Source organism: Otolemur garnettii, unplaced genomic scaffold, assembly GCF_000181295.1.
Source record: "Otolemur garnettii isolate 467f Iridium unplaced genomic scaffold, OtoGar3 scaffold00008, whole genome shotgun sequence".
Lineage (NCBI taxonomy): Eukaryota > Metazoa > Chordata > Mammalia > Primates > Galagidae > Otolemur > Otolemur garnettii.
In genome coordinates, this window is record NW_003852403.1 from 25888697 (window position 1) to 25907150 (window position 18454).

An 18454-nucleotide genomic window follows, 5' to 3' on the forward strand; every position below is an offset into this window, starting at 1 on the left:
TCCTCCTTTTGGAGAAACTTCTAAAATACTTAATGACTGTAAGATAAATAATTTTTTAAAGTTAAAGAGCAGAAAGAAAAAGAGGAAGAATGAAAGAAAGTAAGAGAGAGAGTAGAGATCATTCTAATGCAATACCAGGCGGCAAAACAAGATGGCTACCAGCAAGACAGCCTGGATTTGAATCCCACCTCCTCACTTACCAGCTCCGGGATCCTGAGAAAACTACTTAGTATCTCTGTGTTGACTCAGTTATGAGGATGAAACAAATTAATTGTTGTAAAATGTAAATTGCTTAGTAAGGTGGCTGCTATACAGTAAGTGATTTACACGTGTTTATTGAATAAAATAAATTCTCATAAATGAGTATAAAAGCTTACACATACTTATATAGAAAAGTAGCAGGGAAATTTGAATACGGAAAAATTTATAATCATTTGTGAGAATTGATTTTCTCACAAATGAGCATAAATTTGATAGAGAGAGGAGAGAGCATGCACATGATCGCAGGAGAGAAAGCATGAAATTTCACGCCATCATACACACACACTGAACTATACCAAAGCTCATTCTGGTTTTCTACTGCCAATCATAGAGACAAATATGCTAATTCTTACAGTCTTTATTACTTACCCTATGCTACCCAGAGCCAATTCCTATTTCTGATGATGTCATGTATGTCTGTACGTATACCCACATATATCCACATCCATACATATACATGTGTATGTGTGTCTGGGTGTGCATATATTGTTCAGTTACTCAGCATGAGAGAATCTAGCCAAATATTAAACAGAACTTTACATCCACTGTAGAATCACATGTGCTTATTTTTAAAAACCCACCATTACTTTCTCCTGGTTTTTCTTCTCCAAATGGTTCTTTCATAACGGCATGAAGTAGCCCTTGCAGAGACAAGGTTCTGACATCTGAGTGGCCTTAACATTCACTTACTTTTGTGTCTAAGACAGACATGATCATTTCCTTGGCTTCTTTAACATCTTCTTTCTTTCCAGAAACCTTAATATGGGGATCTATAAGAAATCAGAAACAAAGGCTCATTTGAAACACTTAAACTCTTGACTTAGAACTTGACAGATTCCAAAAGAAATTCAGTATTTGTTTTATTCTAGGTATGTTATCACTGTAATAAAAACAGAAATATGGAAAATATTGAAATTGCCCATTTATATGTGGCTTTCCTCCTTCTGAAAATTTACTATGCCATTTAACTTTTAAAACATTTTGACAAATATATAATTTGTGATATCATACAACTGCAAAATAAATGTATGATAATTTTTTTAAATAAGCAAGGAGTCTACAAATTGAACTTACTAATTCACCTACTGCTATATTCCAGGCCCTGTTCTAAAGGTTAAAATGCTTTAATTCATTTAATCCACACAGCACTGCTTTGTGAGGTCCTTTACAGAGGAAACTAGGGCATAGAGAAGTTGCATAACTTGCCACAGAAAATCACTCAGAAGCTTGGTCATCATAATTCCGTATCTTCCAACAATGGATCCATACCTTAAACTATGTAATAATTTAGAAAACATCCTTACAGACTGGGGTTAACAGAAAAAAATTCATTCAAGAATGTTTAATACTTGGGCCACGCACAGTGGCTCACACCTATAATCGTAGCATTCCAGAAGGCTCAGGCAGGTGGATTGCTTGAGCTCAAGAGTTCCCTCCTAGCCTAAACAAGAGTGAGAGCCCATCTCTAAAAACAGCCGGGCGTTGTGATGAGCACCTAAAGTCCCAGCTACTTGGGAGACTGAGGCAAGAGGACCACTTGTGCCCTCACAAGGTTGCTGTGAGCTATGAGGCCAGGACACGCTACCAAGGGCAAGAAAGTGAGACTCTGTCGCAAAAAAAAAAAAAAAAAAAAAAGAATATTTAATACTTATCCAGAACTAGTGCTGAGTGGCTAATACATGCTGTCTATTGTTTATCAATACCACTGAATTTTACATAGGAAAGCATTAATTATTTGACAAATATTTTCTGAACTTCTATTATCTCCAGGTACTGTTCCAGGGGGTAGGGGATCCATGAGCGAAGAAAAAAGACTCCTGTCCACATAAAATTTGCAGTCTTGTACAGGGAGACAAAAATGAACCAAATTATCTAATATATTATTAATAAAGCATAAATGATATTAAAAAAGGGAAAAGAAAGGAAAGATACAGGATGAACAGTACCAGCTGTGGGAAAGGTGGAGGGGAATTAGGCCTTACTGAGAAAGTGAGATCTGGGTAAAGGCTTAGAGGAGGTGAGGAGACAGTTGGCTAAGCTGGAATCTTCCAGACAGAGAGAGACATCAGCGTATCTGAGCCAAAACCCTAGGGACACACCTCTTCAGCTCTTTCTTTAATCAGGTTTGCAAGTCACCCTAGGAATCTAATTGTCCTATTACCTTATAGGTCAGCCTGACATACACTAAGACCATTCTAGGGTAAGCAAAAGTCCTATACCCATTAGCTTTACTGGCAAAGCTGAATAACAGAGAAAATTTATTATGATTATCACAATCATTAATAATTCTGGCCTTATTGAGTGCCTACAAGGTACTGACTTCTCACCTGAGTCCATCAAATCAGTGACCATAAGCAAACATTTCTGAACAGCTTTCACAATTAACTAATAGTTAGTTAACTGCCTGGATCATTTAACTCTTTTAAAGGATGTATTCTCTAGGATAAGGAATCAGGATCTCAAAATCTAAACCACACATATTTCTTGGTATTGTCATCCCCCTACTCCAATGCCATATCCCAGGTGAAAACCAATGCCACAGTGAGCACATCATGTCATAAAGGGGTAACTGGGCAACTGCCCTCACCCAAAAATCAGAGAAGGAGGAAGAAAGAACTAAATGATTTTTTCTTAGCTACCCTAGGACTAGGATGGTGACTAGCACAGTTTACAGCAGCATACTACAGAGCTCCAGAGTTTGGGAGTGTCTCTGGCCTGCTGGGGGGACATCACCAGCTGGGCTCAATTTGAGTTGGTGCCATCACTGCCACTCATTGCCCTGGGGTGGCTCCCCTTGGTCTCAGACACTTCTTTTTATCCTGTTTTTTAATCCCTCCTCTGATACCTAACCTGTCACAGGGACATTATGAAGACCAAAGGCCTTAAGACTGGTTGAAAATTTCCAAAATGCTTTAAGTATCAGGTATAAAGTGAGCAGCTTAAAAGCAGGGCACAGGGGCTGTCTGACCTTCCTGAGTTGAGAGAGAACCCAGTGGTAGGACATCTTCTTCCCACTGCTGTTCCCTAAAGCACCCTAATGGGGAGCAGGACCACCGTTTCTTTGTGACACTCCAGATAACCTTTACCACATGTGTGGGAATGTGGGAATACGGAAATAAACACTGCATTTTCTTCAATGATTCTCATTATGTCCATAAACTCTTCTAAGTAACATTTACACAAAGAGATGTCTACCTTCAAATTTTCTGTTTCACCTATCTTAACTTGGGTTTGAGTTACCGTGGGCTGATGCTGATATTAATTTATACTGATAATACTCACTACTACTGTGCGTGATTAGTACTCAGTGTTTCTCAAAATACACCTGCTAAATACAGTTTCCTGGGCCATGAAGACCTGGTAATCAGCATTTCACTGGTTTTTCCAAGTTGACTGTTAAATCAAGTACAGGTAACAGAAAATTAAGCCACATAAATATTTCGATTGTAGTCAGTTATCTACTAGCCAAATACATATGATACAAAATGATTTTACAGGATAAAAATGTATCTTTCTCACAAGATAAATTAATAGTAAGCATTGAGTGTTACGGTACTCTGCAAGCCTATTATTTTGGGTCGGATAACCAGGTTAAAAATTCTATGCATCTGTGGAGGGACAGGGAACTTCGGATCCAATATAAGAAAGAATCTGATTTTCCACCATATTTGCATCAACCTAACAATAAGCAAAATAAAAAGCAGAAGCCTCAATAGGAAAGTCTTCCAAAGTGAAAGGGCACCATCTAGTGACCAACGTATAAATGATCAATTATGGGCACCAATATGTACCAGATGTCTCTAGGACCTAAATTGGTGCTTTTATGAAAAGTGGTTTTGTAAATAGTCAAGTTTAATAAAAGCAGAGATAAACAACCATGACCAAATTCTGGTTTAAACCGCTAAGGTAAACAGTAGCCTTGTATTTTCCATCCCTCATTCGCCCTTGTTTAGCAGACGCGTACAACACATGTGAGCGCTCTATCTTACTCCAGGTTGAACTTAATTTACTCATCGCCGTTCCTGGAATACAGTTCTCTGTTTTCAGTGACTGTTAAAGTTAACGATTTAAATGTTTCTGTGTAATACCACACACACAAAAAAAAACTAAAATTTCATTCATCTTCAATCTGGAAACACTTGATGGAGAAAAACTAAAGTATTAAATCACACGTTTCAACATAAAAATGAGGGAAATTTTCACTATAAACAGTGTTGGGAGAGATGGTAGAGAAATAGGGAACAGGCATATAGCTTCCCCTTCTCAAAATTAATTGCTCTGAAGAACAGCTCCAATTTAGGCATGAAGGTTTTAAGACATTTACTCTAAAAAATAGCATTCATTACTTTACAATCAACCTTCAAAATCCCCAAACACAGAAATCATATTTTATTTGGTTTTATAACTGAAAAAGTGCCAAACAAGTGACAGATACTCTGTAAACTGCTGCTGCAGGGCTTCTGTATTTTAGGAAAGGGCAAAATACAGAGGAGGGAGATAGAAGTCAACAGGAAGAGTCTACAGCAGCGGTTCTCAAGCTGTGGGTCGCCGTGACATTAGGAAGGATGAGAACTGGTCTAGAGGCTAACGCTCACATCCCCTAAACAGGTCTGACCCAAATATTCTGATCTCAGAACTTCTATATAAAAACACAGAAAATTGTCAGATGTTCATCCAGATATTCTGGGTTTTTTTTTTTTTTTTTTTTTTGGAGACAGAGTCTTACTGTGTCACCCTTGGTAGAGTGCCATGGCATCCCAGCTCACACCAACCTCAAACCCTTAGTCTTAAGTGATTTTCTAGCCTCAGCCACCCAAGTAACTGGACTACAGGCGCCCGCCACAACGTCTGGCTATTTTTTGTTGTGGTTGTCCGTGTTATTTAGCCGGCCCGGGCTGGGTTCGAACCCTGCTGTAACCACTGCACTATGGGAGCCAGGCCCAGATTTTCTGTTTTTAGATTCCCATCCTATCCATCTGCTCACATCTCTCTGGTGTGAACCGATGGAAGAGAAGACCAAAAGATCCAGCTTTCACTATATGGTATGAGGCAGGAATAGACATGCATGTGACAGGGATTTTATTTATTTATTTTCTATAATTTTATTTCAAAATATTTGGTAGTATAAGTGTTCTGACTACAGGGATGGATCATATAATGCAGAAGTCAGGACTCTTAGTGTGCCCATCACCAGAACAGTGCTCACCTGATAGGTTAAGTTTTTAAATCCCTCACTCCCCTTCCAACTGCCCCCAATGTCCTTATATCACTTTGTGACCACATGCACCAAAGGGGCACTTTATACATGCATACTGCAAAAGAGTGAAGAAGATGTGCCCTTTTTTAAAAAAAGCAAAACCTCCCATAAAGACTTGATAAGGCAGGAGTTATTTTCATGTGAACACCCACTTTTAAAACATTCTCAATAAATATTTGGAAGAGCTGGAATGTTTTCATGATCTTAAATGTAGTTATAGTTTTAAAAGATTATCTCTTGGTACTCTGGTTTCTACCCTTTGGTTTTCCATCCTTGGAAACATCCCCATCCATGGAAGCATTAGTGAATATTGTGGTGTCTCTTCCCTTCTCCCCAAGCCTAAACTTCCTTTCCACTTCATTCTTATCCCACAGGAAAACCTATAGAGCAGGCGTCCTCAAACTATGGCCCATGGGCCACATGCAGCCTGCCTAGGTCACTTATCCGGCCCACTGGGTGTTTTTGCCTCTGCTGCCTGTCCTGCTTAGCAGCCAACTCGCTCCGGCACCCACAGTCTGGCCCTCCAACGGTCTGAGGGACAGTGAACTGGCCCCCTGTTTAAAAAGTTTGAGGACCCCTGCTTTAGAGAATATTCCCATCAGCCATTTGCTTTTATCATGCTACAGAAAGTAACGTGCTATTGACACACGACAAATTGAAGCCAACCTTTCACCAAGAATCTGTTTTTGGCTACTTTTCTGTCTCCCTGATTGAGCACTGCTGATTCAATCCCCCAAATCCATACTAAGTCTTTCATTTGGGGCATGTTCTTTTACAGAAAGAAAACAACAGAAAATCCCTTGCTGGACTAAATGCCTGCCTCCTACTCACAGCATCCCAAAGTAAAAGTCATCCTCTGCGAGTTGCACTTTTGTTTATCCACATCATTGTTTAAATCAGGATGGCTCTGGCACGTACTGTGCATATAAATAAAACTGTTAAACTGACCTTAGATCCATAAAGCAGAGACCAGTGGACAGAATTTACTTTCCCCTAGCCAAGGGTTCTTTTTACTTTTGTTTCAAGTGTAATTTCTTCCTAAAGAGCTTTAGCTTCTGAAACAATATAATCAAGAGCAGTGGTTCTCAAACTTCCTAATGCTGTGGCCCTTTAATATAGTTCTTGTAAGTCACGAGCCACAGGTTGAGAATCACTGATCAAGAGGGTCATTAGTGGGGGCCTGGGTCTGTCAAGAGTGGTCAGTGGACAAACAGGGGAGGGAAGCTCCAACTTGCCCTGAAGTTCCTGCAATCCCTGGCAGCGAGCAGTCCCAAAGTAGTAATGGCCAAATTAAGAATGTGAACCTAAGATTGCAATTCTCTCAAAGAGTCGATATATAATATGTCAAGTCTCAGAAAAAGCCTCAGACATCTCAAGGGCACTGGCTGACTTGGTATCACACAGAGAAAGTCTAAAAAGCCAGCATGTATCACACAGAGTGTGTTAACTTGTACTGATCTGACCCTGCCCTCTGCTGCCCATTTCCCTCATAATGAAGGAAGAAGATATGAATTCTACAGTCAACATTACCCATAAACAAGCAGTATCACCTTGGAAGAGTCACTGAACCTCTGGAGTATGGTATTTTAACACATTGTTAAGACCAGCAATTTTATACAGAAACTATCCATGTTACTGGGTAACTCATGACTGGTCAGCAATGCATTAAGGGAAAAAAAAAAAAAAGAAGTAAGGTGAGATCTGTGCTAGACTTCCTTATAAATTTTAATTTCTTTGCTATAAAGTAATACTATAAGGTTCTTAAATCACATTGACCTGATAAGCAACTTTATACTTTTTGATTTATCCTGGTAAGTAGTTCACCTAAACTCTAAAATATTTGCAAGAATCTTAAGCTATGGGCTTTAAACACTATGTGTCTGATAGGATCATCTGCTTCTGCGTAAGGGAAGACCAGCCTCTAACCCTGGGGATGGGTCTATAACTGGCTTTCCTCTGGTTTTACATAGTTTACAAGTGTGCAATTTGGATGAAAGGCAGTGTTCACCCCAATGGCATTTCATGAATCATGTAACCTTAGGCACAAAACAAATGTACTGACAACTCCATACAGAGACAAGATTCTACATCACCCCCCACTGGAGACATTCAATGTGTATGCTATTTTTGATCCTTTTCCTTTAGGTCAGCAAATCAGTTTGGTAATTGGGGAAAGTGAATTCAACTCACAGCCAACTGGCCATTGCTCGTATTTTACTGTCATGCAAGTTTCCCCCCAGCTTCTTGAGAAATGGAGTTTCCTTTTTAAACAAAAACTGTACATGGGTCAAATAACATACAAATACACACTTCAAAAATGTATATTTTGTTGTTGCGACTGCCATGGAAGTCTTCTTCATGAAGTCTTTCCCCAAACCAATATCTTCAAGTGTTTTTCCTATGCTTTCTTTGAGGATTTTTACTGTTTCATGCCTTAAATTTACGTCTTTTAATTCAGAAAAAATCCTATATAGCTAAGGCAGGTCTTAGTAATTAAAACGAAGCCAGAGGCATCAGCATATGAGACTTTAGGCTGTATTACAAGGCCATAGTAGTCAAAACAGCATGGTACTAGCACAAAAATAAAGACACAGACATTTGGAATAGAATAGAAAACCAGGAAATGAAACTAACATCTTACAGCCACCTAATCTTTGATAAACTAAACAAGAACATACACTGGGGGAAAGAATTCCTATTCAATAAATGGTGCTGGGAGAACTGGATATCCACATGTAAAAGACTGAAACTGGACCCACACCTTTTGCCACTCATGATTTTTCTTAATGTCATTTCTTTTTTCTCGCTTACTCTATTGTAAGGATACAATAAATAATACATGTAATACCTCAAACACGTGTTAATCAGCTGTTTATGTTACCAGCAAGGCTTCCGGTCAACAACAGGCTATGAGCTGGTGTGTCAGCACCCCTCACTTTCACACAGCTCAAAGGTCAATTGTATAGTGTAGTGCTGTAGGATAAGGTGTAAAATGATCCTTATGTACCTTATTTTAAATCAGAAGAATTTGATCTCCTTAGACGTCAACTAAAACATCAGCGTGACCAGTGTAAAACCAAATGTATTTGAAATTCAAAACCTAATTTTCATGAGATTAATGTTCCCATTGGTATCCACACTAGCCTGCAACTTCCTATGGAAATACCCTTTGGCAGAATGAAACTAAATACTTAATGGAGGAAGAGTATTCCGGACATGACCATGGCACGTGTGACATGAGCAAATCTCAAGAAAGCAAGTGAATAGTGAGAGGTGAGGGTCCAGTTGCAGTCTTTTACATGTGGATAACCAGTTCTCCCAGCACCATTTGTTAAATAAGGATTCCTTCCCTCATTGCATGTTTTTGTTAGGCTTATCAAAGATTAAATGACGGTATGTAGCTGGGTTCATCTCTACATTCTCTATCCTATTCCACAGATCAACTTCTCTATTTTTGAAAAAAAAAGATTCTCATTGGATAAAAGACTTAAATTTATGATATGAAACAATCAAAATTCTAGAAGAGAATGTGGGGAAAACACTTAAAGATACTGGCCTGGGAATAAACTTTATGAGGAACCCGCCACCCGCCCCGCAATTGCAGCAACACTAAAAATAAATAACTGGGACTTGATCAAGCCAAAAAGCTTTTGCACAGCTAAGGGTACCACAGACAAAGCAAACAGGACAGCCTTTGGAATGGGAGAAGATTATTGCATGTTATGAATCTGACAAAGGCCTGATAACTATGATCTACAGAGAATTCAAACAATAAGACAAGTGCAAATAACCCTCTCTAAAGTGGGCAAGAGGTGTGAACAGAAACTTCTCTGAGGATGACAGATGAATGGCCAAAAAACACATGAAAAAGTGCTCATCGTCTTTAATCATCAGAGAAATGCAAATCAAAACCACTTTAAGACATCTAACCCCAGCAAGATTAGCCCACATCACAAAGTTCCCAAAGACCAGATGCTGGGCATGGATATGAAGGGAAGAGAACCACTTCTACACTGCTGGCGGGACTGCAAACTAATACAGCCTTTTTGGAGAGAAGTATGGAGAATCCTTAAAGATCTAAATGTAGACCGTCCATTTGACCCTGGAAAGGTTGACCTCCCATTACTAGGTATCTACTCAGAAGAACAAAAATTATTTTACCACAAAGACATTTGTGGCAAACTAGAATGTTTATTGTGGCTCAATTCATAATAGCCAAGTCATGGAAGCAACCTAAGTGACCATGAATGGTTCAACAAACTATGCTATATGTATACCATGGACTATTATTCAGCCATTAAAAAATATGGAGACTATACATTTTCTACATTTACCTGGAGCTGAAATACTTTCTTCTTAGTAAAGTATCTCAAGAATGGAAAAATAAATATCCAATGTACTCCATACTAATATGAAATCAATATATAAATAATTACATGCTCATAAGAACAATAAAACACTAATATAGTCCAGATCAGGGGTAGGAGGAAGTGGGAGGGGGAAGGAACATACGGCAGGAGGAGGGAGGGCACGAGGTGGGATCTCACCTAATGTGCACACTGTGAGGGTGTATGACACGCCCTGGTGAGGGGCTCTGTTTACAAAACTTTACCCTGGAAGTGAGAACAATGTAACCTAAAAATTATACCCTCGTATTAATTTGAAAAAATACTCAATAAATGAATAGATAAATAAAAGTAAATTAATGTTCCTATTGATTTTCCCTTAAAAAAAAAAAAAAAACAAGAAAGCAAGTACGACAAGTTCCTCAAGATACTCTTCTGCCCACCTCTTTGGCAACAGCTGGAGAGGAGGCGCCTTCACCACTGTGAGGACATCGGCTAGGTGCTTGCTGAATGAAAGGGAAGGGTGGAAGGTACATTCACGTACCACTAAGGAACCGACAGATATTTATCAACTGGGTAGAAAAGAGCAACCAGCTTGAGAAAACCCAAAGCCAGCTGGACAATAGTCTTTGCTGATGGAATACCAGTGTTTCCAACGCCATCAACAACAGAACTCAAAATACAAGGACGCGATGCTATTATCATGGCTCTCCACAGCCCTTTCAATTTTAGGCAGAGAAATGAGGCATAAGGGATAGGACAGGTAAATTGTGTGCATGCCTCTCTGTGTTAAGATTCCACTGTGACTTATCAAAGCTATTTATTTAATCAGAAACAGAGTCAAAAAGACTCAGCAAAAACCTAGAAATAATCTGAGAGAAAAACACGAAATGCAAACAAAGCAGAAGGCAAAAATCAAGGCACACCAGATGGAATAATCAAAACCAGATGTATTTAAGGAGTGAGAGAATTAGAAATGCGTAAACTACCTTATCTTTTAAGCCACTTTATCTTGTGCAGTGTAAACGAAACCCAAAACTTAATTCTCAGAGTTGCTGTTCAGGTAAAAGGAGGGCAGGAAAAAAATCCACAGCACAGGAGAAATGTAGCTTCAGAACACAGTTTGGGGGGGGGGGGAGAAAGTTAAAAACACAAAGCCTAACTCAATTCATTTCTGGGCAGCTTCTTGGCGTCTGAGCTCTATTCCAGAGATAAGGATTCTGGGAAGGGGGAAGAAAGGAAACTAAGTGCCAGGAGGAAAGCGGGAATCATCAGAATGGTTTGTATGTAACAATCCTACAGAAAGCCTGGGAGGCTCTGGGCTACTGCAAGGGAGGACATTCATCTCAGCATGAACTAGAGGTGGGCAACGCTGGAGATGGTGGGAACAAAGCCAAGTCACCCCCCATGACAAACAGTAAAGCAGGGACCCAGGATGGGGAGGGGGACACGGAATACCAGCCCTCTGGAATGGCAGTGGAACCCCCCAGCCAGTACCCAGTGGTCCTTTTCCTGAGAAGGGGGTACTGAAGCAGGATGTAGGCATTTGCCAGGATAAAGCGTCCCCAGGAAATTGTGCCGAGATAACAGCAAGTTATGCAAGAACCTCTCAGAGCCAGAAGTGACTAATCTCCGTTCTCTCTCCAAGGAATACTGCTGTCCACAGCGTACACGACAGGTCCCAGAGGTATTGCTTGTGTTCTAACTCCAAAAAGCTGCAATCTGTGGCCAGCGCAGATTACTCCTTTTTACAACAGCTGGGAATTTTTGTGAAAAATTTTAACACACAACTGCTGGTTGCCATTACAGAGTAAGCCACCGTGCATTTAAGGGTTCGCACACGTTCAACTAGGAAATTCCTGTGAATAAAGACGTGACTACATCATGCCACATACATGATCTCTTTATGTCTGACCCAGCAAGAGAAGGAATTTAAAAACCAGAAATGCTGTCTTTTGAAGTCATCGGAGGCACAATTAAGGGTGTTATGTAGGAAACAGGGAAACTTTTAGGAATTCAGTTCTAAAAACAACTTACCAACTTGAGACTGGCATTAAAATTCTTGACCTTTCTCATCTTTGCTGTAAGATCTAGTGAGAAAGTTTTCTAAGTTACACTAAGGAGCAGCTAATTATAGGTTCAACTGCCTGCCTTTGAAAGACTGTGTTTCGAGCTTATTCATGATCCCAAGAAAGCTGGTAATTTTCACAAAAATTTAAAAGGGCCTAATATTAAGTAAATGGTCCTTAAAGAAAATTATCATTTGGAAAATGCCCATCTGCCAGTCCTCTCACTCCCACCTTCTACAGAATAGCTTCACAAGGATTAATAGGCTCTTTTATGAAGCCGCAGACATGGCAACAGTCTTCATATCCCTCTCCTCAACTGTACGTTACGTCTTTCTCTTATACTTCTGATTAACTCTTTCACTAAGGAGGAACCAAGGGTCTTAATCTCTCAATCCAAAGAGATTTACATCTTCAGGAAGTAGGGGTGAGGATACTATTCAAATTGCCAAACAGCTTCAAATTTTCATTTTTCTTAATAAAAATATCTACAGTTACGTCGAAGCCTAACAATTTCTAAATCAGGACTCATCAAGCATTTATCCCTAGGGCCTGCTTCAATATCTTAAATAATAAAAAAAAATTGAGAGTTTTTTCTTTTAAAATTGGTTCTTCTAAGAGCAAGAAAACAGTGGCTTCTCATCAAATATTAGAGAAATTAGTCGTCACTTGATAATGGTGACCAGGTATTCCCATCCTTTCTAACAAGACAATCTTCTTAAATAAATATTTTTCTATACAAAGAGCTCCTATAAGTAAGAGAAAAACACCTTACTGTCCTATAGGAAAATGGGCAAAAAACATGAGTAATTCAACAGAAAAATGGTAAATAAATATACAAATAGGAATAAAGTTCAGTCTTACCAAATCATTTTCATTTATAAAGTTGGAAAAGTTTTTAAAATTACAAGGCCAATACAGATAAAGTTAAACTTTTTAGCATACTCTTGGTGGAAATAAAAATTGGTGTAAAATGTCTGGAAATCAATTTGAAAATATTAATAAAGGGTCACAATGTCATAATTTTATTTTAAGGATGTCCGTATGTTAAGAGGAAGAAAGGAAAACACCCCCAATTAATAGTAATTAGTTCTAATACTAAAGGTAATTTTTATTTTATGCTTCAAGCTCTTCTGCACTTTCCACCGTGAACAGCTATCCATTAACAATGGGCGGAAAATACACCTGAAAAGATCATCGGTATTAGCAAAGTCTGAAAAGATCAACTCATTCAAATTACATGCTTGTACTTTTGAACAAAATGTATTTCAGTCGAAGTTTTTTTCTCCAACTACAACATTTCAAGAAGAATCTTCTTAAAAATCGAGACCTTTAAATGTTAACGATAATGACCACAATGCTTTCTCAACTAGAAAAGTTTCTTCTTTCTCATCCACAATTCTGTGACAGGCTTTCTGCCATGCAGTTTCTCAACTTTATCTCTTTTTATTTGTTGCGCGGTTACTCTTAATATTTTACTAACATACTTTGGCTCTGAATACAGAATGCCCTAGAGAAACCAGGCAAGAATATATACTGGTGGGGTTAACTTCCACCGAAAGACAAAGCTGGGACAGCGTCCACATAGCTGGGGAAGGCCACATGTTTACGGCCACCACTAACTGCACAAGGAATTCTTTCAAACATTTATGGCAGCATCTCTAAGTTAATGGTTTCTAAAATAAATGGAAACAAGGGCAATCCTGATAATGGGGTATTGTGCTCTTTCTTTAAAGAATGTTCCAATGTCTCCTAAGCAAGGACATTTGGAAAAGTAATATTTATGTATCACTCTGCAGCTGTGATTAAAATCACCTGTTGATCTAAGTAAATATAAACCTTAAAGGACAGTTCCTCACAACAAATAACTCCACCAGGACAGCAACTAACATCTTGGGTTTTCTCAGAGAAGTCCAAGACTTGGAAAATGGAACCTGGTTACGTTCCATTTGCCCGTGCCCCCGGGTTACTGTGTTTTTGGCTCTTCCCTGCTTGGTCCCCAGGAAGCGGGGCCAGCACCTCTGGCAGCAGCTGCAGGTCTACAGGCCGCCAAGTGCACCGAGCGGTGTCCTGCCACAGTCTCCCTTCCACGGGGCCTCTACAATCCTTGTCCTCTCCTGGCCCCTGCAGCCCTTGGGCAATCATGGCTTCTAGCTGCTGCCAGCTTTGTGCCTCATCATCTATTAATATCCATTTGCGTGTTCACCTAACCCTTTCTACTATAAACAACCCCTTATTAGAGTTTCTTATTTAAAACCATTTGGAGTTCATTTGTTTTCCACCAATTCCTCTTCTCTGAATGAGAGAGCATACCGGAGGGTTGGGGCAGTGAAGTGGAGAACCCCACATCCAGTATGTGTGTTAATCTCCTTTCTCTACAAAGCACTTTTAGGGGGTAGACTCCATGCCTCAGAGAGGTTAAAAATAGTACTCCGTAGTAGGTCTCAGCAGAAACTTCTTTGGAGAGATTATGCTAACAATTTTCTGACTTAGCGTTGAATACAAGTCCACCTCACCAGTGCAGCAGAGAAGCTCAAATGCAGTTTACGCTTCACTTTCTCTCTTCCTCCCTCCCCCCTCAGAGACGCTGAAAACACATTTTCATCATATGATCATGCTTCTTACTGGAAGTTATCCTGGCACCTTCAGCTATTCCTTGATAAATGTGTTGTAATGTTTATAGGACCTTTGAGAAATATGTGTGGACTCAGCAGCGTTTCTGAATTTCTTTAATATTTTCTTGGCTGCCACACAACTTTTACCTCTAAAGGCATTTATTTGTATGTTCCACCCCAAAATTTCTGTTTTAAAGATACACACAGAACGTATCTTTTTTGTCCCTGTTTGAAATGTCTTAAAGTGAGATTTCTGTAACTGCTGAATCAGTCTGAGTTTCTTATTAGGGCAGGATGGGTGTCTTTGTGGGGCCTAGAAACCTGCCTATAATTTCATTCTAAGTCCATGTACACGTGTATTGGTCAATTTTTCTGAGTGTAACCTGCCTATGATTTCATTCAAAGACTTGGTACATGTCTATGAGTCAGTTCTTCTGAGAGAACCTATAGATTCTCAAAAAAGTTAAAAAGGGCTCGGCGCCTGTGGCTCAAGTGGCTAAGGGGTCAGCCACGTACACCTAAGGTGACAGGTTTGAATCCAGCCCGGGCCGCCAAACAACAATGATGGCTGCAACCAAAAAATAGCCGGGAGTTGTGGCGGGCGCCTGTGGTCCCAGCTACTTGGGAGGCTGAGGTAGGAGACTCACTTGAGCCCAGGAGTTGGAGGTTGCTGTGAGCTGTGATACCACAGCACTCTACCCAGGGGGACAGCTTGAGGCTCTGTCTCAAAAAAAAAAAAAAAAGTTAAAAAGGTCAAGTCTTGGTTATCTAAGCAGTATGAAAATTTATAAAGATACTAAGATCCTTCAAGGATTCAATCTCAGTTTGGCATTACTAAAAGCTGATGTGTGTATTTATCTTCTGTTCAGAAATGTTCAACAATTATGTTTCAGCAACTGTCTTGAAAACAGGAAATTAACCAATAAGACAACACCAATCTTGAGTTCATTACTTCCTTTCAGTTATATTAAAGACATAGGAGAAAACAGTAACAAACAGGAAAAAAGGGAAGGTTTGTGAGAAAAGCCACAGTTGAATCAAATTAACTCTTTCTTAAAAAAAAATTATATACTTTATGGTAGTGAAAATCCTTCAACTTTTATCTTTCCACTATAGAAACAGAGCTCTATATGAAATCTTGTTTTAGGACCTATGGTAACTCCTAGAATCATGTCAAAGACCTTTAGATGTGAAATGGAACTTAAAGTTCTGCTCTCTTGTCCAAATCCTTTACCAGGTTCACGGAGCAACCCCCAGGCACATTCTACAAAGTGGAGTCACAGTGAAAGTAGCACCATGGTCTGAGCCATGCAAGTGACCATGGGTTTAAAAACTTCCCGGTCCTGGCATGTTTTCTTCTATATAACATTCCTCCCAAACTTTCATCTAAACTGCCACATTTTTAGTGACAGAAAGTTCACCAAATTGTCAGAAGCAAAAGTTCAAAAAAATCATTCCCTTAAAACTGTTTTTCTCATTATAAGCCTTCAATGATTCCCCAATCTCATAAAATTAACTGTCTGCTGTGGTCTTCAAAGACCTCATGATCAAGACTGTTCAGCTCTCTCCCCCGTTTTTTCTCAATATATAATCTGCACCTCAGCCAAACCAAAATACTTAACCATTACACCCAAATGCCCTATGATTTGTTATCTGCATGCCTCTGTGCTTGAAACCATAAGACACAGCACTGTTCTCTTTTATTTTTTTTTTTGCAGTTTTTGGCCGGGGCTGGGTTTGAACCCACCACCTCCGGCATATGGGGCTGGCGCCCTACTCCTTTGAGCCACAGGCACTGCCCACAGCACTGTTCTCAATTTTGGCTCCATCTGTCAATCCTCACCACATAAAGGTCAACCCCAAAGCTACGTTTTTGCCAGGTACCTCCAGTGCAAAGTAAATATCTACCTCTGCTGGCTTCTCATGACATTGCTCAGTCCTCTAATAAGCCCTATGACATGCGACCTCATTATTCACATAGTTGCCATCTCCCCTAAGTCTGTAGGCCCCATGATTCAATGGGATACACTGGGCTCAGTTTTTATACTTTCCAGAAAGCATACTGTGTGCTGAGTGTTAGAACACAGGCACCAGGTAACCATGTGGATCTCTCTGAGGTCATGATATCGGCTTCCCCATCATTTTCCTTCCTCTACACCACAAGACCACCCCCCTTGGCACGCCATGAGAGCCCTTCAGACTCTGGCACAACCATCAACTAGACACTTGGTCATTTTGTCTTTGCACAATCACCCCACTTCTCTCAGTGGGTTCTTCTACGAACTGTCTCTAAGTCAGGCAACTGTAATTTTTTGAATTCTCAATCTCTGGTGGAGACAACAAGATAAAACAGGTGTCCATGTACATAGATAATTGTGAGGATTAAGTACAAGTAGGATAATGTAACAGGCTTACCACAGTGTCTCTGCTAGAGTAAACAGTCTGTACATGTTAGCCATTACTACTAAATGAACAGTTATCATTCTGGACACACTGTCATTTCTTCTTTCTTCTTTTAGACATGTTTTCTAATTAGAAGAGCCGTCCATCAGGTCTGTTAAATCTGCCTAATCTGGCATTTGTAACAGCTTTGCAGACATATCATCTGCGGGTGTAGACTCAGAACAACCCATGCCCCCAGAGCCCTCTCATATCAACTGGTGTTCAGCCCCACATTTCTCCCCTCCCTGGACTGTCCCATAAATGAAAAACAGCTTCTTTTTTATTATGATTTTAGCATATATTAAAATGTCTCAGTTCTTTTGTTATTGTTTGTGTGGGTTTTTCTTTATTAAGGGAAAACCCTATTGGATAACAAGCATCATCCTAACAAAGATATGATAAACAGGAATCTGAACATAGAATTCCCATTCATAGATTTTCACAGAATTTTTGGAAGCTATTTGACACTTGATATGTTTATTTCCCGTCACGTTTAATAAGAGAGTACTAAGAATGTACAATGTACAGCCTAGTAATTACTTGGTGGAGAAAGGGTTCACTCTGCAGTTCATGAGAGAAACCAAGAATAAAAAAATGCAATATATTCTCTATGCCATCACCTCACTGTTCCTCTAAAAAAAAAAAAAAATCCAAAATATCAGATTATGACAATAGAAATTCTAAAGACTGAAAATCAATAAAGACTAATTTAGCTTAAATCCCTAACATCTCTGCAAGGTATGTATTTTGTTTTTCATAGCAGAGCCTCTCAGTGATACTTATGAATTAGAAAATGTAGCAGAGGAGTTGGGGTTTTTTTGCAGTTTTGGCTGGGGCCAGGCTTGACCCTGCCACCCCCGGTATATGGGACCAGCACCCTACTCCTTGAGCCACAGGCACCGCCCCCCTAGCAAATATAGCAGAGGAGTTTTAAGCAAAACTTCTAAAAACATTTAAGTTATAGCTACTAAAGATTATAAAACATTTCTCCCAAAACTTTACTTTAGCAATTATAATTAAAACTGTAAGAAATGATTTAGATAGCTTGGAATGAACATGTAATAGAGACAGGTAAACTTGAAACATTTTGTAGTTCTGCTTTTAAGCTTTCAAATGTTCTTGCTAATCAGTACAAGAACCCACAACCCACACTACTTGAATACTTCCTTTCATACTTTTAAAGACCATTTTTATGGATTTATACCCCAGACCTTAAAAATTTTGGGTTCCTCTCAGATTCCAAAATATGAATAAGGTATAGTTAGTGAAGTACACCGTATAATGCTGATGAAATCCCAAAATAAAAAGCCATTAATATTAAAAATGTATATTAGGTTATAGCTTTCATATAAAAAGGTTTAAATTAGTTTCATAATAGGTGTGTGTACATTGGATACTTTTTCTTCCATTCCTGTGATACTTTGCTAAGAAGAACATTTTCCAGCTCCATCCATGTGAACATGAAGG

General features: G+C 39.3%; 1 protein-coding gene across 1 annotated transcript in view; it reads right to left on the reverse strand.

The window, feature by feature from the left end:
• The window catches only part of BICC1 (BicC family RNA binding protein 1), a 293563-nt gene that overhangs the window by 41353 nt on the left and 233756 nt on the right, over window positions 1–18454 (reverse strand). Inside the window, exon 4 of the mRNA XM_003783644.2 lies at window positions 952–1031. Coding sequence (XP_003783692.1) covers window positions 952–1031 — 80 coding nt within the window. The remainder of the gene's footprint in view (window positions 1–951; window positions 1032–18454) is intronic.